Raw genomic sequence first — 25518 nt, forward strand, 5'->3', positions numbered from 1 at the left:
ACCCCAGGTCTGAGGCCAGTCAGCACGTAGGAAGTACTCTCAGACCCGACAGGGATTTCCTCACTCAAGCCCTCAGAGGAGCTGTAGCTTAGCATGTAGCCATCGACTTCTGCCTTGGTGTGATCCCAGGACACCCTGAAGCTGGACTCTGTCTCATCTCGGGCCAAGAAGTTAGTAGGGGCATCCAGCTCTACATGGGGAGTTCTGGTTAGTTCAAACTACGAAAGAGCAACAATATATAAAGTGCAAACATAACAACAACTAAACACAGCTACCTCTTAAACATAACATTCAGCTACTTGGTTAGAGGGTAGAAACATCAAACTTGGATAAATGTGTTTGGAGGTGTCTGATGGTCTTTTTTGGGTTCTTCAATCAAAACAAGTGGTTTTCTTATGAAGAATATGAAAAATGTTTTAGAATAATTAATGACTATTTTTTCCTTAAGAAATATATGCGACCATTTTTTTTGTTTGAGGTCCTGAATCCAAGTTTGACATCACATCTCATTGTTATGTAAGCAGAGCTACTATAAATATACCATAAGCTATGTTAATTAAAGAACATGCAAACTACTATTTCAAACAAAAGATGGTGACAGATCGTTGTTAAAGATAAGAAAAACCTGAACCATTGATGTTGCTTTTCCAAAGCCATTTGGACTCCTTAATAATAGCTACTCTTCCACATGTTTTCCATTTTATAAATCAATAGGGGGTTACAATTGCTAACATCACCAGGAGCAAAGTGAGTTTCAAGCCACTTTAGATATTTGCTTCCTTGAGCACTCCTGCTGGTTGACGTATGAGTGAGCTTATTGAAGCTAACATGTCTGCTTCCCTCATCAACCAGGAAGAACCTGAAAGCTGAACACTTAATGGAAAAAAATGAAGATGTGTACAAAAACAGAAAAATATGGAAAGATACATCCGATATGTTCAACAAACACAGCAACTCAAAGGAGTTAATATTCCCCATGTGGCCAGAGCAATGGTGGCCTTGCCAAAAATCATAAACCTGCAGCAGGGCAAGAGTGAAAAGTCGGAACTCAAAATGTTACAAATGATATGAACATATTCATAATAATTACAGTGGTTTGAGCTGGGAGATTTACATTTAGCTGCTCTCCTTCTTAATCCCTGAGAAACATTTATAATATTGGCATTAAACAATCAAAGCAATACCAATGCGAGGAATATATTTGACCCTTTCTCTTTTCTTTACTGCTTAAAGACTAAGAGTCCTAAACGTTTTCAATTAGAGCAATTTCGAAATACGCCAGTCACTAATCAAAATCGTGTTTCCTCTGCCTTCCTTCAGAGACAAAAAGGCAAACAGACACCAACAGCTGCTAACCTTCAAAACAGCACAGATCAAGAGACAGGAGACACGGGGGAAACAACATTCCTGGCTTTGTTAACATAGCAAAATTCACTTAAACTTCTCTAAGACATTCAGCCCCCTGGTAAACTTAAACTACATTAAATGAGGTGTCGAGCCTAATTATGTTTAATAGCCTTTTTCAGGTAAATTCAAGATGTCCTCTTGGCACATTAGCTAAGAGGGGTCAGTGTGCTAAGTATTAATTTGGAAAATAATAATTTGCTGAAAATCTACAGAAAGAAGATCAAGGTGAAGTGATTGGTGAATTGCATATAAGAGCTGTTTGAGCTTCCCATACAGAAATCCTTAAGCAAAAGAGATACTCAAAATACATTTCCCTCCACTCACAGACTTTAAAGAAGAAAGAAAAGAAAAGGAAGCACGCTGTCTGGTATTTCTCCACTGGTTAACATGGGTTAAGAATACCGTGTAACTGTCACGTTTGAAGGGACGAAATCGTGACATCTTCACGTCTCCCAGCATGGTAAATCATCACATGTTCACGTCTTGCAGTGATACCGGGTTGCTTTTAACGTATTTGTCGAGCATTTATATAAACGTTATATGGATTGATTTTGGAGACACATGAACCAAGGTACCATTCAAAGTTTACCTGTCTCAGCTTCTGTTGAACTCTTCTTGCTGACTTTGTCTCCCTTGAAGGCCCAGATGTAGACGGTGTGGAGAACTCCAGGCTTCAAGCCGACCAGCCTGTACGACGTGCTCTCACGTCCTACTGGGATGTCGCTGCTGGATCCATCAGCAGAGGTGTAGCTCAACATGTAGCCCTGGATTTCTGCCTGGACACGATCCCATGACACTGTTGCCGTGTCCTCTGTTACTTCAGTGGTGACCAAGTTAGTAGGAGAGTCAATGTCTGAAGAAGAAGAAAGAGAAGTAAATGAATAAAAGACAAGCATGCAAGTAACAAATAAGGTGATTTTTCTTCATCAATCCTTCTATCTAGTCCATTCAAATTGGCAGTGGAAACTGTAGAAACTTCACATTTTACTCATTTTAACAAATAATTGATGTTGGGGTTTTGCTAATGAGGGCAGTCGCTATGGACTGGATATTTGTTTTTCCTGGACCAAAGATGACTTATTATGACCTACTCATCATCATCATTACAAACGAATAGGTTCTGCTGTGTTGGACCCACCCAGTTTAGGGGGAATCTTGAGCTTTGTCTTCTTGGCCTTTTGTCGCCCTTTATTAGTTTTTTTCTACCCTGTGTCAGCTAAGTGATCGTGTAGAGGAGTTGCTTTTCTAGTCTTCTTCTTTTGGAAAAGTCTTCACATTCTGCCTTCACATTTAGGGGAATGATAAAATGAATTTTACAATAATAAAAATGGGATTCAAGTTTGGGAACAATCGTGATCAAGCTTTAAAAATAAACCTTGATACTGGCTGAAACGAAGAGCGGTCTCCCGTGATAGAGTCTAAAGTTGTTGGCCCTTCCGTCCTCCCTCTGCGGCTCTACAACAACATCACCTGACTTCCTCCTTTGCTTCCCTTTTAACAACTACAGTCACCAGAGGGCTTTGTCAACTAAACATAAACATATGTTGTGAGCTGAAAGACTCAAGGCATTTCTTTAGAGGACAGTCTCGACTGTAGCATGGGGCAGGATGAGAATCGTTGAATGTAGATTATGAATACAGTATCATTAAATTGCTGTGTTTGGAAGTGTTGTGAGTTCAATAGAGAATCATCATTGTTGATCAAGAATGAACTACAAGACACTTTGAATATATTTCACTGATTGCTGTTTTCTTTTTTAATCATCTGACTGAGAGTGTTGCAGTAAGTCTGTTATCCATCTACTTTTTTTGCATAGCTACTGTGAACGGCAAAGGACCCAACGTCTCAGAGAAAGAGCTCTGTGGAGAACATTACTGACACACAACCCATGGTTTGGTCCTGATCATTGAGCTCCACGACGGAGCAGTTGGTGGTGCATGGGTGTTAGTCTGCCGAGGGAATGTCGATGAAAGCAAAGTGAGAGAGCAGCAAAGAAAGGGAAGGAGACAGCAAATAAAAGGGTCACAGAGGCATAGAAAGAGAGACACAGAGGAAGTGAAGGGAAATGTAAAAGCAATCATCATTTAGGATGATTCCTCTGTGGCAGCGGCTCAGTGGAGGTCAGTCTTGTGTCAGTGCGCAGTCTGCATCATGAAAATTGATTGATGATGCTTCCAGGAGAAGAAAGGAACCACGCAGCTGTCTACCTCTATACCCCCTCTCTGTCTCTCTTCTCCCGTTGTCACTTTTCCGTCCTTGTGGATGCACTGCTTGACAGTTTGTCATGAGCTTAACCACAGAAATAATTCATAATAGCTCCATTTTATTAGGGTTTTCCCGCAAGGCCAAGAAAATGAGAGGTCAATCAGTAGTCAAAGCACCTTGAGTGCTAACCAATGGTGCTCAGCAAGTGCCTGAAACTACATGTGCAAATTGCCAAGCATATTAGGCATCCATCTAAATGTTTAGTTTATTGGAATACTATACTTTAATAACGTGTTCTAAATCATTCTAACATCTATCACATGTTTTTTGGTCTGTTGAGATCACACATTTTCCGTTTTATACGAATATTTTATTGAGGAACTTATTAAAAAGTTGTGTTTTGTTTCAATAGCTTCCATGTCATGTGACCAAGTGCTGGATCGGTACAACGCACTCATTTTCATCTTATTTTCATTGGACTTCAATACTGTCTGTATATTGTTATAATATACACATTTGTGGCCGGCTGAATGTTTACACAGACTGTGTGCTTTTTACTATTACACCTCATAATTTCACACACCAGAACTGTGAGTATGAAACACAAACAGGAGCATAGGCCACCAGGCAGATTTTATTGGCATGTTGTAATTTTGGCAGAAACTGCAAAGTAGTTTTCTCACATTCTAGTATAAATGTAATTTCAGTGGCCCTAGCAGTAGGTTAGAAAGAAATGTACATGCACAGTCCAATAGGCAAGTTGTTGGGTGAGGTCGGGCAAAACCTAGCCACTTTGTCCAAATGTCCAAAAGAAAAAGAGTTTAATCACCATGAAATATTGCCTCCAACCTCTATCGTGATACTGTTTTTCTATACAGCCAGACATCGAACAGAGCTTTCTGGCTATAATCCACAGTGAAGGAAACACAACACTGAAAACAGCAGACCGCTTTGACAACCATTGATACATTGTAACATTTGTACCACAAACACTGATTTTCTGCAGTAAATCAGAAGAGAATGAACTCTGCTTTTTATTTTGTAACTTTAAAAGCAAAGTGATGCAACAGATGTAATCTTATCCAATAAAGTTAGTTTAATGAAAGATAAACTGAAGAAATAGTGTTCTTTTGCGTTTTATCCGTCTCTACAAATTAACTTAAATTAGATTTTTAAGTAACCATCTCAATAAAGTGTGTACATAATGCCTTGTTCTCTTTCAAAGTAAATGTTTGCCTCTTTGTTGTGAAAATAAAGTTTTGTAAAAAACAAACAAACAAATTAACAAGACAAGCATGTCGTTGATGAGGAAAATGTATGCTAGAGGGGGTAGGACGAGGAAAGTTTTTTTAAAGCTTCTTCTTGCCCCTGTTGAACATGACAGAGACTATTTGAGAATGTATTTCTTTTTTTTGTACTTTGTTATAATTATTATGAGTGAGAAAAAAGAAAAAAAAAGAACATATATATATTATTATTATTGTTGTATGTTTTGTTTCTGACATGTTCAATAAATTGACTAAAAATGTATATATTCTATATGCTATTACTGTAGATCTTTTTCCAAGCACAGCTGCTTTCTACTTGCATTTGCTCTCGAACATTGTGTGATGGATTGAGTTTCTCCAGACGTTGTACTTCACTAGCTGTGCATCGACAGTGGCTACCGGGCTGCAGAACACGAGCTGTGGCTTTGGTGATTTGGAAAACAGCTTATCCATTATGGCATGTTCAGCAGAGGCATTGACCACAAGGCACAGTAACAGGCTGTCTTTCATCATTTACAGCCGCACCGTACTTTAGAGCCATGTGGGTTGGCGGATGTCGCCAAGAGGAAATTATGAGTCAATAGGTGCCATTCTTTTAGACACCACAGTATTTCAGGTGTTACTTATGTTTTGATGGTGAGCCCTCTGGCTCCCACATGCTTTTCATGGTTGTCCAACAATTTATTTGTACTATAAGTAGCTATTCATTATTTTTGACAGAACTGATCTGTTTATTTCACCACATCTAGAGGTGGAAGTACCATAGGCATGCCATTTTCACAGTTTTGAGAAATTACACCATTAGTTTTCATCATTAGACGTTTTTTTTCAAATGCAGATGTACTTGCTGTCTACTTACCTAAATGTATTAATATATCAATACCAATGAGCTGTATTACAGTAACCATAAACAAATGCAGAAATTGCATTTAATCCTCCAATAAAAGAGAACAGTATATCTGATGTGCCTTGGCCTTGTTGCTACATACACACACAAACAGGCCAATAGAGCTGTCTCTTTTAACACCAATATAATGAAACAAGAAAAAAGGGTCATACTGTAGTTTATTATCTCCATCAAATGTCTCTTCTCACATTTTCCCTTGTCATTTTATTTTACTGTACGGAGAAAATGCTGATAGACAAGTCTGAGCAGACTAACTGTGTATGTTAATATCATAACATACCCAGTCTGAGCAGACTTGTGAATCCCATCGGGCCACATGTGTTTCTTTAATATGTCCTGATAACATAAAGACTAAACATTCCTCTCGTCTAAAGCCGAGTCCATCTGCTTTTGGTTATATGTGCCTTGGTGGCTACTTTATTGAATCAGAATCAGCAGTAGCAGCCGTGGTATGTTGTGTTTTACGCCTTGTTAACTTTTGGCAGGTTAGTGAGTTTGAGATGGGTGTTTCAAGTTTGACTCTGGGGTTCTCCTTTACTGATGGCAGTAAAGAGGAGAGGATGATTTATAGAACCACATTAGATGCACATATGTGAATCAGGCAAGCCGTAAATATTTAATGTAGAGCCATTCCCTACAGACAATTCACGATACCAAGGCCATAATGAGCACCCTTAATAGCGTTGTAAATATTACATGTGTTCAAGTTTCAAATAACTTTGTCATATTGAAGAAACAACATAAGTGCATTTCCACATTGTCACATTAAATACATTTAAGTGGTTATTTATTACGTTTTAGGAGAGGGAAAGTCCGAAAAGACTTAAACAGGCAGATAAAGGAAATAAAATGGAGAAAGAATGGAAGACATAGAGAAGATATAGAAAATACTTTCCACAGTAGTCACAGTTATATCCTCTGTCGACAAAAGCTCAGTTTCATTTAATAACAGTAACTACACATTAATACATTATGCTTTGCTTTATAATGTCACTGAAATCGTTTCTCTTGGACTAATTCATTTTCATATCCTGTCTTAGTCTTGCACTTGATTCACCATCATTTCTTGCTGTAACTACCATTTACTGTCTTCTCTACTTAACTGCTTTTGCTCTTTTTTACATGAATTCCTCATCTTCCTTTTATCTCTTCTTGAATCCAACCACACTGGCCCATGGCAAACTGCATGTTCGGGGAAATAAATAGGTGAGTGTGGTTCCTGAAACCAGCGCATCCTCGCAGGCAAGCAGGGCTGAGGCCTATCCTCCTCAATCACCTCTAAGCCTTTTCATGCAACAGCTAAAATGAGGGATTGTAGCTACTGGAGTGGAGACAAGCCTCTCTCTGTCTGGTGTAGATTAGCACACACACACACACACACACACACACACACACACACACACACACACACACACACACACACACACACGCACACACGCATGCACGCACGCACGCACGCACGTACGCACGCACACACACAATTACGACACAGGTAGCACACTCACACATTGAAAGATTAGCATTGACAGGGGCCCTTGACTACCTGGCTGGCTTCAAAAGACCAAGGTGAGTCTTGAAAATACCAAGCTAGCTCTGATGACTAAAAAACATTAAATTGGCTGCCTTAGGGTCTAAAAACCGAAGAGCCATCGACCTGGAGACTGCTTTTGAACCAAGTAAGCTCTGAAAGTGAATGAGAACGGAGAAGGAGGGAAAAAGAGTAAGAAAACGTTTAAAAAAAAGTAAAAAATATTGAGCAGAATATTGGGAGAAACTGAAAACCTGTTGTGCCATTATGGACAATTGTATTGTCACTTAAACAATATCCATAGAAAAACTGAATGACAGTACCAGCTGTTAAAGTAAAGCTGTAAAATGAATTCTTCCACATGTCCTGAAAAACCAAATACTAAATTAAAGGCATCAAACTTAATGCCTTACCGCTAAAATCCAACATTACCATATGGAATCTGTAAATGATGGACCTTCAAACCAGGAACATCAGGGTAGTCGTAACATCGTTGATCTCATGTTTCGTCTTGGTGTTAGGCTCACCACAGCCATTAAGACCTGTCCAGGTTATGAGGGTGTAAATTCTTGCCCTCCGTCATTAACCCAAGATCACGCTTCTTGCTTGCTGTCATCATTACGTCATTATCATTGGCAGTGCATCAATGGTAATACCAGGTTGTTTCATATCGCATTTCAGCATTTTGAATGACAGATTATGTGTTTTTTCTATTTTTCCTAGTACATTCAAACCACTAGGGAATTACCAATTGACAAGAACTAAGAGCTGTATTTGAGGCTTCGCCCAATGCAGAAGTGGAATATGGATGTCCTCACTTTTTCTTTAATGTGTTTCAGTTCCACAAGTGGCTGATCCATCATTTGAAGTGTCATCCAATTCAGACACTTGGTGTAAGCACTAACGCAAATCCCTGCAATTTCCATTCAGCAGTAGACAATTGATCCCATTTTGTGCTTACTGATAACTTACATACATCATTTGCACTCAGTAACAGATTAGGGTAAATGGAGCATGGAGGGCGATGTCACTGACCTGTGGCTCCCGTGACGGAGGAAGGTTTTCCCTCAGAGGTTCCTTTGATGGCCTGCACTGATATCTGGTACTCTGTTCCTGGAATCAGACCTGCAGGAAAAAAAAAAATGTTTAGGGTGGTTGCAAACACTAAAGAAAACAAAACAGACAAAAAGGAACTGCGTAATTAAAATGGTAAAAATATCAGTTAGAGTATACATTGTTTTCATATTTCTGCATAGGATGATTGGAGAATATTGAGAGGTAAATGATCATCTAATGTTGGGGCAAACACAGCTAATGCACAGCCTCCCTTCCTTTAGGGCAGCTCTTTCTTTAATAATATCCAGCTAGCCAACCCTAGAGACTTAAGTCTTGTGTTCAAACTTGTTTCTCTGTCTGTTACAACACTTACCGACAATAGTGTGTTTGGTGCGCGCCTCTTGGCTCCTCTTGACGTTCAGCTCCTCCTCCTGTCCTGCTGGGTTGATGTGTGTGAGCCTGAAGTGATCCACCTCAGAACGCGGGTTCTTCCAGTCGACCTTGATGGAGACTTCTGTCTGGCCAAGAACTCTGATACCATCAACAGTGGAGACATCTGAGAAGGATACAAGTGTTGGACAGAAAGGTGGAACAGGGAGTTCAGACGTGACCCTTACACTGGAAAGCTTAAATTAAAACCCCTGTAATCACAAGCATCTGCTTTACTATACTCCCATGTCCTTGAGCAAGATGATGAATCCCTTTTACCCTGAAATGAGACCTTTCTAAGGAGAGAGCCATTCAGGATGTTTTGCCATCAGGAAAATGTAACAACAAAACGTGATATTAGAACATTTGTACATGGCTATATAAAATAAATCACATCTTGTCCTACAGAATTCTGTGGATAGTGTCTGCCCTTGGCATGAAAAGTGCACACTGTAGTCTCTGTATGAATAATCAAATACTAGCACATGTATATAATGTTGAACCGGAGACATTCTGAATTATATAGAAAAAGTATGTTAGTAATGCTCATTGTACATGATGTACACAATACACTCTATGTGACTCAGAGGTACTATACTAACTGTACCATTCTTAGACCGGGGTATTTAGGAGCATTAAAGGCTCTTTCAAACATATGCCATTAGATAAATATATCCGAAAAACAAAGGTTCCATTTATGATATTAACATACCCAGGAGGGATGTCAGAATCATAGCATATGGTGAAAATAGACAGAACAAAGTGTCAAAAAATGGAACCAAATGAATAGGGTAAGATTTTTCTTTGTATGCCAGCTATTGGGCTTTTCTAAAGGAAAAAGAAAAACATTCACTTAAACCCTCTTTTGAAGTAGACCATCGTTTGAAGTTGAGAACTATGCAACCAGTCTGCCTCATGCTGTGTACTCACAGAACCATAAGCCAGATGAGGTCGTGTTTTCTCATGCCCATTTGGGAATGCCGTGCTCTGTGAGTTTATTTTTTTTAATGGGTAACCAGGCTAACCACACATCAGAGTCAAACTCAATCTCTCCCTCTGTCCGTCTGTCTGCCCACCAATCCGGTCTAGTAAACTGTTGCTCTTCACATCTGTCTCCAGCACATCTGTGATCAAGTCCGATTTACATTAAACACATCCGTGTAGCCATTTCCTTGTAATTACCTTTACATTTAATGATGAACAAACCAATGCTTAATGAAACACTTTGTAATGACAGGCTTTAGCTTGTCCATTGCTTTCCAGCTAAACATTTCCGTGAAACACATTTACGGTAGGTTTAAATACAGGAAACTTCACATCTTGCACAAATCACTGCAAGTTGTTTAGCATAAAGGGAACAGACTGTCTTGCCGTGTAACTCTAGAAAATCTTAATCTACCCTGGCACATCAGTTTGTAATGGGTCACATACTATATGACTTTAATGCTACGCCACAGACACATTTAAAGGGCAACATGCTGCATCCAGCCCTGTTCTACTTCATCAGTCATGGATCTCAATCTGTGTCATGCTCATTTAATCAAAAGCCATTTTAAGGCGGCAATGTTGTTTTTCAGATGTACTCCTCTGTACTGTGCTTACCTGTGGTAGCCTCGAGCTTGTCTGCTTCACTTTGGATTTCTTTGATGACGGCATAAACTTTGACAATGTAAGTGACCCCAGGACTCAACTTCTTAATAAGGTGGGAGTTCTCTGTGTTGGGAACCTTAACCTAAGATACAGTGGGTTGAAGAAAAGGTGTTATAAAAGCAAGAAAATATGGTTATATGCTACTGCATTTATTTGACAAAGCTACACAGATAAAGAAAAAAAACAACATACTTGCTTCAGGGCACTCTCATCATCTTTGGGATGATATGTCAGAATGTAATACTCTGCCCTGCGAACTGACTCCCACTCAACCAGGAGAGAGACGTCGGTCAGCTGGACCAGCCGCAGACCCTGAGGGCCGATGACTGACAGAGGGAGACACAGAAAGAGAAAGGACACAGAGAGAAATGGATTAACAGAGGTACCACATTTCAATGCACTGTTCTATCACTTTGATCACGTCTTCGACTGCTTCACTGTAAACCTTTTCTCTTCTGTAATGTTCTCTATAACACCTGAAGTCAATTTATTTTATCACATCAAATCAGTATGAGAAAAAGTGGCAAAAAAAGGCTATAATGCAATTGCAAGCAAAAATAATTATGTTTTAGTTTTAATTCATATTTATTTTTAAACAGTATGAGATATAAATCCCCATACCTGTTTATCAAACTACAACAAACAATTCAACAATATTAACATTTTATTAGGAGAAAATATATATTTTTAAATATTTTTTACATTTGGCCCATTTAATACATTTCTGCTGAACTTTATTTACATATGTGAACTTTATTTAATCTCAACATCTACAACCTGCTTAATAAATATTATAGGTAAAATATCTCATAAACAACTATTTGGTTTCTGGTCACAGTTGGATCCATATTGACTGGTTAGACAGTGCATGCTTTACTTACACATTTAAATCCATAAAATGATCATTAAAGCAAGAAATCATAGAAACAAGCAATGCATTTTACGGAATTCTTTTTTTTTTAATCTGAGATAATCAGAGGAAAAATATAAATGTTCAGTGGTTATACAAGGCCAAAGAGAAGGTGATGATGGCAGGGTGCGGATAAAATTGTATTAAACTACGGTGGAGTATAATAATGAAAAAATCTGCCAAAAACATGAGACAGCGAGTCAGCAGAGTTGGGGAGTGAGGCTTTCCACAAACAAGTGAATGGGTGTTGAAGGAAGCAACCATAACTTTGGCAGGGAAGGATTTCACATCAAGTTCAAATGCCATTCCAAAAGCAAAGTCAGGAAGCCAAATGTTTTTTTTTCTCAAACGTAGCAATCCTTTCCATCCAGTAGCAGTTAATATCCCCCTGTCGCTACTCTAGACTCGAGCATCAACAGGTTTTACACTAGAATAATATTTAAGAACAGCTGGGGAGGATAAATTAACATATTAAAATTGTGAAAAGTGGAAACTAATAGTGATTTGTGTCTTCTTTGAGGAATTATTGAAATAACATGTTTGTACTTCTTATAAAGGCTATCAATCTGCAACAAGTGAGCACTAAGGAAGTATCACTGTCAAAATTGTTTGGGACAAATGAAATAGGTGTTCACTCAACTGGAACTTTGTGTACTTTAACCTTTTGCTTCTGTTTTTAAATATTTGACACTTCTCTTAGAAACTTCCTTTATCCACAGAACTCAGAAAAGTTGCCAAATGTGGTTTTGAGTTGAGGACATATCTCAAAGGGTACATTATGTTGACTTTAATCTCTTTTTTTTTTAGACAGTTAAAGGGGCCACTGTAAGAATCGTAAATCCAAAGCATCTGCATTGTGTTGAAATAGCTCTACAGAATGTACTCTCTTCACTTGACTCAAAGCGCTGATAATCTCAACCGCTTTGTGTCTAGATTATGTCATTGGAGGAGGCTGCTATCCTTTCCACTTTTCAACTCTAATGTGATGGATAGAGTTTTAGCTACAAAAACTAATATTTTCATTGTTAGATCACCACTGATTCTCTAAACCTGCATCTGCCTTCAATTGTGGGGAGAACAAAATAATAATGTTGAAGCTATATTAACATTGACGGCAAGGAACTACCGCTGCTTTACCGGAGGTTAAGTATTTTTCAATCCACACTTCAAAAGTCATGTCCTCACCAATGGAGCAGATTGACATCCATCATCCTGGTGCTAAAATGGAAAGTAGCCAAATAAAACAAAGAATGTCTCTTCTTCTCCTGTGGCGTATTACTACTATTATTACATAAGCTAAAAACGACACTATGTATATATTTTTTATTACCACCCACTTTCTCTTCCTCGCTGACTTTTCCTCTCACACAGGGCCATTATTAATGTTGGACTCCATTCAACATCAGCTACACATGAGCCTGCCTTTGCTGAGCGAAATACAGCTTGACGAAACTAAATCATCATGAAGAGTTTGACATAGCTGACCTGGCGGCTAACACGAAGAATGTGGTTCAGGAACTGAAATTGGTTGTTGAGCTTTTCTTGTGGTCAATCCACGTGTAGCTTACATTAAAATCTCCTGCTTAAAATATGTGCTCTGAGTTAAATGAAGAGGATAAAACGCCATAGACACATTACCAAAAGTTTCCAGTCCCAGAGATGAACACTTAAAAAAGCTACATTTTGAGCTAAACACCTGAGGCTGATTCTTCAAATGGCTGTCACAGAATGAACTGAGCAGATTGAACTGACCTGGCTGCTGCTGTGCACCTTTATGCTTGCCTGGCCTTAAATTGCCATAAAATGCAATTTCGCACTCTGCTCCTGAGGGCAGTACAGTAATAGCGTTTTGGTAAACAGTGCGTTAAGCAGGAAAGGTGATCATTCTTCATGGGGGTCACTGCAAGGTGGCAGTCAAGAAAGACTGATGGGTGTTGCTATTTTACAGCGGTAGTACAATACAAATTGTGACCTCATGTTATATGTTGTCTAGAGGCCATAGCTGTCAGGGGTCACAGGGTCAGCCCACTGGAAAAGCCCCATCAGCTGCTCTATCTGAAATAACTGTTGGGGAGATGCTTTAAATTCCCCACAACTAGGTCACCGTGGCCATCATCATGACTTACTTTAGTTTAGGTCACCATTTATTACAAATTAAGTAGGACAGACATTTGGCCAAGAAGACCGCTCTTAAGGGAGCTCAACGAGTTATAAATGATTATATATTTGAAAAGTCAACGGAATCAAAAGCCTCATAAGATAAGAAAGAGTTGGTGGAGAAAACAGTAGTAACCCATGTCATTGGTACAGGAGAGTTCAAATTCAGCGTTGCAGGGTGACACATTCTACATGTCACATGATAAAAACGGATGAAAATAATATAATAAATGGTCGATGAATCCCATTTAGCTACTTTGGTTTTAGGGCCCTGGTATAGTTTATGCTAGCTCACTGTCACACTGCCATGGCTTACTGTCATACAGAGCCATTATCAAGGTATTAGTACCCTTTTGCTTTTCATTAGAAATGTTCTTTTAAAGAAAAATACCTTTTGCAGTTGAATAACCAAGGATGGTGCAGCATGAATTACACAGAATAAAGCAGATACATTGAAATAAGCATGAATTGATTGCTCTTAGTCCTATACATGTATTCAGTGTCCTACTAAAAGTTTTTCGTTAAATGAAATAGGAAGGAAATGATCTGAAGGTGAACTGGGCTTTAAGGGCAAGTCTTGTATTTTTTATGGTCCCAGAGCTCCTTGTAGCATCTGTGTTTTTCCATAAGATGGCAGTTAACATTCACAGCTTAATGTCAGAGCCATAGTGGTGACTAAATAAAAAGACGAGGTGTGAATGCTAATCCTCAGAAGAGAAACAGATCAAAACCTGGGTCATTAAACTACACCCTACATATATAAATCACCCAGAAAAAAGGTTATAGTGGAACATGCTTACTCAGATGCAATTCATTTCTATGGGACATAGAACAAAACAGGTACGAATTATCTTGAAACACTGATAGGTTCTGAGTAAAAGTCTTTTGAATATCAAATCTAAATCTAACTTCAGCACGGCAATGTTAACTAGTTCAAAAAACTTACTCACAGCCTTAAAGCATTTGTGTTGCTAGGCATTTTAATAGCTTACCTAATGAGCAGTCTTCGCCATAAAAGCCTTCTTCACAGATGCACTGGCCATCCACACACTGGCCGTTACCAATGCAGTCGTTGGGACACTTCTGGATGCTGCAATCCTCGCCGGTGAAGTTTGGGAAACACACACATTTGCCATCCACACATTGCCCTTTGTCGTTGCAATCGTCTGGACATATCAGCTGGCTACAGTCCTCGCCTGTGTAGCCCTGAAGGCACACACACTTCCCATCCACACATCGACCGTTGTCATTGCACTCGTCAGGGCAGGAGGACACGGAGCAGTCTGGGCCTTCCCACCCTGGGTTACAGAGGCAGCTGCAGGTCTCCGGTTGGTAGGTACCATGCCCACTACAGCTCGTGTCCACTCCTTGAGAAAGAGAAGAGTAATAAAAAAGTATACATCTAAGTAGGCTACATTTATCCTCAATAACTGTACTTAAAGCTTTTTGTTACATTTGTTGAAAGATATTTTACATCCTGACAACAATCAACAAATCAGATCCTCCTAAGAACTATGTAGGCCGAAAAAACTCTTAGTATTACTTATGTAAAATCTTGAATGCAGGAATTTACTTATTTCTATAATGGTAATGGTACTTTTACTTAAGGTAGTGAGTATACTTCTTCCTCCATGGACTATAGCTGTGGGTCAATATTTTTAGGTTGTGGACCTTTTGCATACAGTCTCTGGATGTGGCACTGCTTACCTGCAGCTCCACCACCTCCACAACATCCCTGGGTACAGGCAGTCTTTAGGTAGGTGACTTCTTCCTCCAGCCCATTGACTCTGTACAAAAGTGACTTGAAGCTTTCAGAATCCTCACAGTCACACTTTGGTGTCTGCAGCCTGATGTTGTGTCTGAAGGTGATGTCGTTCTCCCCATTAGAAGTGGTCTCAGTCTGCAGACCTACAGACGAACATATATTCAATACTTTAGATATTACTTTTGGTCACAATCCTCACACACAATGATACGGTTTATTTAGCATAATATCCATTTCTGGATTAAATATCTATATAGCCATCATGTGCTACTGACAACAATGAAAGTGGAAAAAAAGATACCTAAAAAGGTCAACCTAAACTTTTACGTAATTTCCACCTAAGTGTGAGGTACAGTAATGCGGGTAGTCTGACCTATATAAAATTACAAAAATAAAACATATTGTTTCCCAATGAAATCCATATCCTTGTGTTGAAAGTGTTTAGGTTCTTATTGTATTTCTTACAAAAACAGTTTCTTCAGCTCTTGTTTTTTACAGACTTTCATCCAATTCACTTATCTTTCTGCATACACACTCATACACCACTCATGGTCTTTCAGTAATTATTCTCAGTTGCATACTTTCTCGCTCTAATTCTTATTATTGTTTATGACCTGCTTCGTCCTGGGCTGGCAGGCTCTCAAGTTTACAACTGGAAGTCCCAGGGATGTCAATTTTATAGACGTGGCTGAAGGTGACCCCTTGCTCTGGAGCTGAGGGGCCGGGGTGGCGAGTGGCGGAGCTGAAGTGTGACACAGTGCAGAGCGTCACCAGCAGGCACAGGGCCCGCCACAGGAGACTGGAAGTCATGGCTAGAGGACGAGATAAGAGCATTCAAAATGTTAGTTTTTCACATCTATCTATTTTTTAGTTGTTGTTGCATTCTACAAGAGAAATTATACGCATACCATCAATTAGGGAACCTCTTTGTAATGCATATATAGGTGTGCTGTTGTCTTACACAACAGAAACAACAATAGAATGAAAACTAAACTCCTCACTGCTGAATTCATTTGAAACTACACATAAGATTCTCAAACATTGGGACCTAACACAATTCTTGATACACTTATGAAATATATATCACATCTGTTTTTTCCAGCAAGATAATATACCTCAAAGAGATTGGATCTATGGCATAGACTTCTGAAACTGTAGATGTTAGTCATTACAGCAGTTTGAATCTGAGTCTACGGGTTGAAAGAGGGTCACATTTGTGCTTTCCAGACGGTGTTTGGAGAGCGGAGGACTTAAATACTATCTCTACAATGCAGAAGTTATATTACATTTAGTGAGGCATGCTGATATATATTTAATTTCAGGCAAGCTGAACCATTGTGTCACTGTGGTGTGTGTGTGTGTGTGTGTGTGTGTGTGTGTGTGTGTGTGTGTGTGTGTGTGTGTGTGTGTGTGTGTGTGTGTGTGAGTGTGTTCTGCCCCTCATTCCACAGCATGGCAGCAGTCAGTGAGCAGTCATCACTTTGCCAAAGATCGCTCAGAGATTTGCTCCAAACTATAAATTGTGCTCAGTCAGGCGTTGCAGAGCCTCAGAAACGTGCCCTCAGTGATGATGTCGTTGTGTCTAATGACAGTGATGTCATGTGAACCTAAAACCTAGCAGCACCAATATGCCTTCCCGGAAAGCAAAATTACATGTTTCAAAATAGTATATTTTTAAGGACTTTGATCTTTATTTAACACTCTGATGTAAAAGTTTGAATTGCTGCAGAATAAACTTTTGATCTAACTTTGCTGAGTGTGTGTGGTCTATGGAAACACAAACCCTCTAATGAGTGACAGTAAAAGAAAGCACAGTAATGAAATGTTGTGGGTCCTGCTGTGTTGTTTGACAGCTAGAAAACCACACTGCTATATTATATCTTTATATTATAAATACATTGGATTTGTTTCAAATGACACAGGATTATTCAATGGAATATGCATGCTCTGCAAAACCCAAGAGTTTAAACAATACTACACACATACTGTATAACCAAAAAAGACAGCAATAGGAAAGAGAGACAGAAAAGTGTTACCCCAGACTTTACAAGCATGACATTGTGATTAAAAATATCATTGTTATTTTGAGCTAAGAATGATTTAGTGGGAACTATAAAATATTTAAGTAATTTAGCTAAATTATGCTGATTTTTGATACAGGTTAAGCGCAACTCTGACTGGGAGACATCAACCCGTAGGAAACCTAAACATGTGCCCCTTGAGCATCAAAGACTAAAACAGATGGAAAAGTAGAAAATGAGCAGAGAGAGAAACAGATCCTACAATTCCCCCAAGACATAGGGAAGCTTTGCCAGAAAATTAAAATGTCAACAAGTAGATCTAAATCCTGCCAATCCTCCAATGATACCATTGTCAGATTAAGTTAGACTCTGAGTGGTTGAGAAAACCTGAACCTTTGAATATGTAAGAGATGGAAAGGTACTTCACTTACTCAATTGGACTCAATTTGTTTTTAGTATAATCTTTGGCTTACTGCATAAATCCTTCCTCCGATGATTGACACAGGTTGTAACTCAAGTAGTTCTGTTTAAAAAGTATCTAGTCTTTTAAATAGACATGTAATTACCATGACCTTTTCTTTTTATGTCTCAAAATGCAATACAGCTGAACTTGTTATTCTATTTTATTTTATTGCTGCTGGTCAAAAAGTTGAGGTTAGAGACTGGTGCCTGCAAGAAATTCAAGCTATGACATCACTGGGAAAATACTTTTATGACCCAATGTGAGGACCACATCTTTAGTGGATGTTTCATCAATGACCAAGACTTTGGAGGGCAAACCAGCGATGAGGTAAAAGAGATATTAAGAGAAGGAAATATAAAAAAAACACATAGATTTAGAGAGATTTAGTGACTGAGAGTGAATAGGTAAGAGAGGGAATGATGAAGAGAGTGCGTTTGAGTCAGTGACAGTCTAGCACAGCGGTTCCCAACCTTTTTCAACTCGGGGCCCACTTGAGAATCACAAATGTTTTCGCGGCCCACATTCAACCATAAACAATACAGAGGCTAAATAAAGTTCTGATTGGTCGATTCAGAACATGTGACACGTTGTAAATCCAGTATAACAGACCGCTGTCAAGGACTGTAATAACCGTTGCTAAGGATGATCAAGAAACAGAAAGGAAAAGAGGTTAAAAAAAAAAAAAATCTTAACAATGAAAATGTTTCCACACAAATCATAATGTTTTGAAAATTATTTGGCGGCAAATATTGAATTTACATTTACACCCTTCGATATTTTATTTGGGCTTTTAGATGAATACCGCACACAGTTAATAAATACAACTATTCTTCTGGCTAAAATATATATTTTTAAAAGTCAGTAAGGAGTAATCTTAATTGAAGGTGTTTGAAGAGTAGATTCAAAATACAAATTATTTTGAAAAAAATTATTTCCACAAAAAATAAAAGGCTCATCACACCATGAAATGGGAAATAATTAGCTCTAACGAAGAGTGGGATTAAAGGAACAATAAATATGCGATGTTGTGTTTTTGGTGGTTTTTGGATGTCAACCTATTTTTGTTTGTAAAAGGTTGAAGTGATCCTACTGAGTGTATCTTTATTTCTTCTGTGTTTGTCTGAGATGGGAATTTCATCTCCTATATGTTATTTTTATGTCCATGTTTGTATCTTTAGCCTGTACAAAATAAAAAATGTAAATTAAATAAATAAATAATAATAATTTGGCGGCCCACTTGCAATGCCTTCGCGGACCACTAGGGGGTCGCGGCACACAGGTTGGGAACCGTTGGTCTAGCCACGTTAGCCATGAGGAATGGCACTGAGAACTGGCGCATTGAGATGCTTAACAAGCATGTTTATAGCTCCCTGTCAAGGTTTTTATTTGATGCTTGCCATTTTCAGACCCTTTCCTTATTTCTTTTGGAAGAGACAGCACTGTGACCTTCCAAGCATAGCAGAAGGCCACTACTGAGTACTAAGAATGTCCCGGTGTTGGGAAAGAGAGACAGATGGAGGGATTAATGGAGAGAGGAAATGGGGGAATAGAGAAGAAGGTGGGGCAGTCACATTTGAGAGTTACTGCCAGAGAGATATGGAGGGTTTGCTGGACGATTAAGTAGAAAAATTGTTGGTTTGATGGATGGATGGATGGACGGATGGATCGATGGAATCGATTGAATAGTTATATCCTCTAGTAGAGTATGGGTTTTACATGAAATACTAAAATACTGGATGGATGGAGCACATACTGGGTATTCTCCAATCCACCAGTAACAAAAAGATGTTGAACTCAGGTTTGGAATCAAATTCACAGTTCATGATCTAAAAGTAGTTGACTGTGATGAGTCACTGTAAATCAATACGCGAAACAGGAAGATAGAATCGCTTCAGTCCACTGGACACTCTCACTCAGCACACGGCCATCCAGATAGCTTTTCAGCCTGCCTTTCAAACCCTCAAGTAAAATTCAACATGTCCATAAAGTTAAAAATTCCTTCCTGACAATAACTTCTCCAAGTCAAAGCAAAGCTATGTCAATGGGCCTGTAAAATGTGTGTTCACTACCTGTGATGTGTATTCACTCTTTTATATGGAAGAAAGACGTGCATGGGACTCTGACCATACACTGCGTGTAAAACATGTTATTTATAGCTTACGGAGACATGGGGGATTGCCTCTACATGTATTGTAACAACAGCACTTTAATCACCAGGAGACAATGCTGTCTGGATCCACAGACTCCTTTCAGTGAAGGCTTTTGTCAAGTTGCATTTGTGTTTCTAGAAACTAGATATTCCCTTTAGAGTTTTGAAAACAGTGAATGCGCTTAACATTGGGTTGAGATAAACAGGGATATGGAGTGGAGGACAACAGGTGAAAGATGAATGAACAGCTTTATAAAAAACTTGTATTGGGAATACAGATACACACAAAAAGAGATATTCAAAAGACCCTATCCTCTCTAAAGAGTCATTAAGCTTCAGACAGAAGGGAGACTGTTTGGCCAGGTCTCAACTCAAGACCAGTCTCATTAGGCCAAACCAAAAGCCTAAGGAGAGAAGAAGGGAGGGTTTAAATAGACCAGCAGCTAGGTCCTGCATTTATGTGCGGTCACAAACTTGTAGACGTTCCTTTTCCCTTCCTTTCCTCTCCACAGCTTGCAGACAGAAAGGGGGAAATGAATAAAACGAAGCTGAAAGCAATTATCGTCTGAGAGCAAAGCTCATATCTTCACGATACTGTCGGCGTCCCGCTGCCTTACTGGCCACAAGTAGACCTTGATAAGGCCTTGGCTTCATCAGAAACACTGAGGATTCAATCCGCTTAGTGGGGCAGTCAGATGAAAACCTAACCAACTGAGCAGAAAGAAAAATAACATAACCCGAGCATTAATAAAACCTGAGTCTAAGTTCTGAAAGAGATACGTTTTTGAAATAATAAAAATGTGTTTTGAGTAGCTTTCATGTGCCCAGGGGACATTTTCAATCAGTGAAAGTTAATGAAAGAAACTGGAGTTGTGAGGTTTTCATGAAAGCAGTCACGTTATGCAATATGAACACTTTTTTTAGAGTGTGGGTCTCTCTCTCTCTCTCTCTCTCTCTCTCTCTCTCTCTCTCTCTCTCTCTCTCTCTCTCTCTCCCTTCTGCATGCGTCCCTCTTTCTATCGTTTTGCATGGCTGAGGGCCCACATCTGTAGCTCATTTTTCTGAGGGCTTCTGTGTATCCCCTGAGCCAGCACAGTAGCATTAAAGGTAAATCTACTGGATCGACAGCCCTGTGAGAATATCTATCACCCCTGCACATAGTTATTATAAATATTGATGTTATTTTCACAGAAGAGAATTAGTGCTGGCAGCTATGTTGACATATAATTTAGGATTATCTACAACAATGGGGAACTGGATTTACAAATCATAAATAATAACTTGGGTATATTCTTTGCAGCAATAAAGGCATACAGCAGCTCTGAAGGGAAAAACTCTGATTTTTTCAATTGTTTAAACATTTACAAAATCTCAAACTATAAAAACAAAATTCCTGCCTTAAAAATGTTACCTAGGGAAAATGTTCAGTTTAATATTAATATAAAACTGGATGCTTTTTGTAAGATTTAGTGCTTTAATGTACAGGTTAAGCTAAATGTAATTGTTTTATAATGTGAGATAGTTAAATGTATAACAATGCATATTTTTTACGTAATAGTTATTTGTTTTAGATAACATTTTCATTTTTAAAGTAACTGGTAACAACATTTTCGAACAGTATTTGGATAGTAGAATGAAATTAATTATTAAGTATATGTACCACACATTTGTACTTCAGCAAATCAGCTCTACTTTCCTCCTCAGGACATTATACAGCACTTTCATTGGATTTTATAAATGCAGAAAGACATGTCTGAACAACTTCAGAACACTTCAATGCTCATATTACTTCATATCAGTGTGCCAAACCCCATCACATCAATATTCATCACTGACCAAGATTTCCACTACTTTCTTGTTGCCATGCAAAACAAACTAACAGAGGAACCGCTTCGGTCGAGGGACACTTCATAAATTCCAGGTGTCAAGTTAAACTGTAAAATGCCATGCAACTTTAGTCAAGGTTCACATGAAAGGCTGCATGTGGACTGTTTAACCGAAGTCCTACCATCCATCTGATTATAGACTGGTAGATGTAGAAAAAGAGGTGAGACAACTAGAGAGTTTAGATGGATGGAGAAGAAGAAAAGGAGATGGGACAGGAAGAAAAGCTGAAAAATAGCTTGTTTAAACTCCAATTCAATGTCCATTTGGTTGAGAATGTTTAAAACAACACTAACAATAACTTTGATATATAGTAAGATAGAGAACCAAAAGATTAAACACATAATGGAGCCCTTTGGGATGATGTAGAATTGTCCAAGAGCATAACAAAAATAACAACTTTAAATTAACAGCATCTTTTTTTCTGTTGATAAAGAATAGCTAAATGTAATCATCTATATTAAAACGATTTAGTCTGAACCAGAAACACACCTACAGGTTAATGACACTAACAAATGCCACTAAACTAAATCCCTTACAAAAAAATCACATATTGAGGACAGACATTAAGTTGCATGCTTAAATCAATATGGATGACAGAGAAGGCTAATATGAAAATGCTGCCTTACCCTTGAGAGTTTTCTTTAACTTTCTCCTCCTTTACTCTCTTCCTTTCTCCCCTTTTGTCTGAAGGACTGAGCGTCACAAAGCCTCTCCCTCTGCCACCTGTTGACAGCCCTGGGCCAATGATTCAAAAACCTCCACACTGCCACTGACTTTTGCTCTCTCCCTCCCTCCCTCCTCAATTGCTAAAATCTGTCCCTAATGCCTATAGGCCAATGGGTAGTTAGTTTGGGAGGGTCTCCTCTCCTCAAGTGATTGAAGAAAATGGAGAGGAATAGGAGGAGGAGCACAGACAATGCTCTTAATACTTTTTCCCCCTGTGGGTTAATCATGCCTCTTACCTTGCTCATTCATCATATCAACACCTTAGTCTATTTTAATAATTTATTTTAATCGTTTCCCCTGCCTGTATGCGTTTGGTTTCTGTAGCAGGGGAGGTTGATATGAATCACTTTAGCAGGAGGAGTGTGGGGACTTCAACGTTCAAAGTTGGATTCAAGGGAGCAAGATGGAAGCCAAAGTAAATGTTGCATAAGGGTAGAAGGAACCACAGGGGAGAGGGTTTTGATACAAAGAAATACATTTTTAAAAGTCTATAAAAACTCTTACAATAAAGGGCACATTTATAGTGAATTACATGACTACAACTGACAACCTGTAGATATTTGAAAGAGCAAAAAACACTACCGGAATGAGCTTCCTGCATTGGAAATTGTGATAATAATCGGTTCTTTTGAGCATTTATTATTATTGGTTTGATGATTGGCAGTAAGACAACTAAAAGTCTTGATTTGATTTTACATTTACAGACTTTTCTCTCCAAAATGTTCCTCCTTCTGTGAAAACAGACCTCCACCAAGCATGCTTTGAGGACACATGGCAGGATAAGTCCTTCAAGCCGACAGAAAACCCACACAATCCCCTCAGACTGCATTATGGTCACTTTAAAGTTACAAAGAAAACGTTTCAGTTTGAATTTCTGGTAATGTATATATGTTCTGAAATGTTAAAGTAGGCCGACAACTAAGCTCATGCATACAAAAAGATCACAAACATCTGCATGTTCCACCCTGACCATCACCAAAGACCCCAGGTGTCAAGGTTGGCAATACTTTACACTGACAGCGGCTGTTTGTCTCTAAATATAAAAGTAAGGGTTCGAATTCCTGTGGGAACCAAGAGGACGGTGGGATTGCCCAAGTGAAACTGGAGCTGAGGGGCCTCGTGTTGTTGTTTGTAAAGAAAACACCGCTTAAATGTTTAGTTGCATTCTTTTAAATGTTGGACAACTAAAGGTGTTTGATGAATCTGTCTTTGGCCATTATCTGATAAGATGCTTAGCCCCATAGCATAGCATTCAGTGCACAGGAAAAATAAGTTAAAAATAAAACTAATACTGAGATCAGGTTCAGGTTCAGGTTCAGGTTCTTCATTTGTACCCGTACGTAGATTTAGTTTGCAGAGAAAAAGACAAGGGATCCATCCTGACACACTCTAAAAACAAACATAAACAACAGACACATCTCTAATAAAAGGACAAGTAAAAAGTACACCCTGTTCAGTCAAATCTCAAAATATTTCAAAAACATTTAAGAAGGAAAACACTAGTACAAACATGGACATTCAAAATTCATAATTAAATAAATAAATAGGCATCTGTGTGAGACTCCTATGATTTGTTAATTTGTGCAATAGCTGCTGGGATAAAAGTGTTTTTATACCGCTTCGTTCTACTCTTTGGGACATTTTACCTCCTGTCCGAAGGAAAAAGTTTTGAGCTTTGAGCTTCTGAGTGCAGAGGGTGGGAGTCATCATCTAATATGGAGCTGGATAACCGCTGTAACTGCCTGAGGTACAGGGTCTCCAGGTTTAGCTGTGGCTCACCAATCAGTCTGCTGGACCACTTTACGATCTGACTCAGAGAGTTTCTGCTCTTTAAAGTCAAGTTACCAAACCATGACATTAAGGAAGAAGACAGAATTGACTCGATAAAAGCACGAAAAAACATTATCATCATGGTTTTGTCAACAGTTTCCTAAGACAGTACAAACGCTGGTGCCCCCTTTGGCGCACACCTTCACAGTGTGGATCAGAGCTAAATTTTGAGTCAATAATTGTCCCGAGATATTTGTATGATTGCACAAATACTACTCTCTGATTCGCGATTTTTAAGACTTCATGTATGTGGGGATGTCTTCTAAAATCAATGATCATGTCCTTGGTTTTGCTTATGTTCAGTTGTAGATAGGACTCCTCACACCACCTGATAAAGTCATCAATGACAGGGCCGTGGCTGGTCTCATTGTCCTGGAGCCTATTAACAATTACAGAGTCATCTGCATACTTTAAAATAGTCCTATTTTCCCACCTACTTTGACACATATTAGTGTGAAGTATAAATAATAGTGGCGAAAGGACACATCCAGATAAGGTCCCATTCACCCTCACTCTTTGTGTCCTATTGGTTAAAAAATCAAGAATCTAGCCCATAAGATTATTGTTTATTTCAAATGTTCTAAAAGTCTGCCAATTAAAATATGAGGTTGAATTGTGTTAAAAGCAGAGGAAAAATCAACAAATAAAAGTCTAGCTTGAGATCCATTTCCCTCCAAGTGTTTAAAAAGTAAGTTAAGTAAGGTGACCGTGGCATCCTCTACTCCTCTGTGTGGCCTGTAAGCAAACTGCATGGGATCGAGTGCATGCTCAGGATTTCTGCTTTGACTAGTTTTTCCCATGTCTTCATTAGAATTGATGTAAGTGCAACTGGTCTAAAATCATTAAGAGTTTTGGGGCCTCTGGATTTGGGAACAAGGACTACCACAGCATCCTTCCAAACCCTTTGGTACATGCTGTGTCTGTAAAGACCTATTAAAAATGTAGTGGAACACTGGGCTAAGTTATTTTGCCTAGGTCCATGACTTTATTTTTACTAAATGGAAGGCCTTTTCCACTTCCCTCTGGTCTATATTAAAATGCTTATTGTCTTCAAGTTCAAGCTTCAGTTCAGATATATTATTACTGAAATCAAATGTGTCAAATCGAGAGAAAAAATGATTTAGGGCATTTGCAAACTCAACATCTGAATTAAAGCCATC

General features: G+C 38.8%; 1 protein-coding gene across 1 annotated transcript; it reads right to left on the reverse strand.

Annotated features, from left to right (window-relative positions):
* Nucleotides 1-4: 4 nt before the first annotated feature.
* Nucleotides 5-22496, reverse strand: tnn (tenascin N; the record flags this gene model as incomplete). Its single annotated transcript, XM_010780245.1, has 10 exons — nt 22429-22496; nt 15897-16094; nt 15225-15425; nt 14510-14884; nt 10643-10776; nt 10403-10532; nt 8745-8927; nt 8351-8440; nt 1997-2260; nt 5-190 (listed from the first exon to the last, which is right to left on the reverse strand). Coding segments are annotated over exons 2-10 (1759 nt in total), but the record flags the coding sequence as incomplete, so codon positions are not given.
* Between the last annotated feature and the right edge of the window lie 3022 nt (nt 22497-25518).

The sequence above is a fragment of the Notothenia coriiceps genome, unplaced genomic scaffold (genome assembly GCF_000735185.1).
Source record: "Notothenia coriiceps isolate Sejong01 unplaced genomic scaffold, NC01 NC01_scaffold00000463, whole genome shotgun sequence".
Lineage (NCBI taxonomy): Eukaryota > Metazoa > Chordata > Actinopteri > Perciformes > Nototheniidae > Notothenia > Notothenia coriiceps.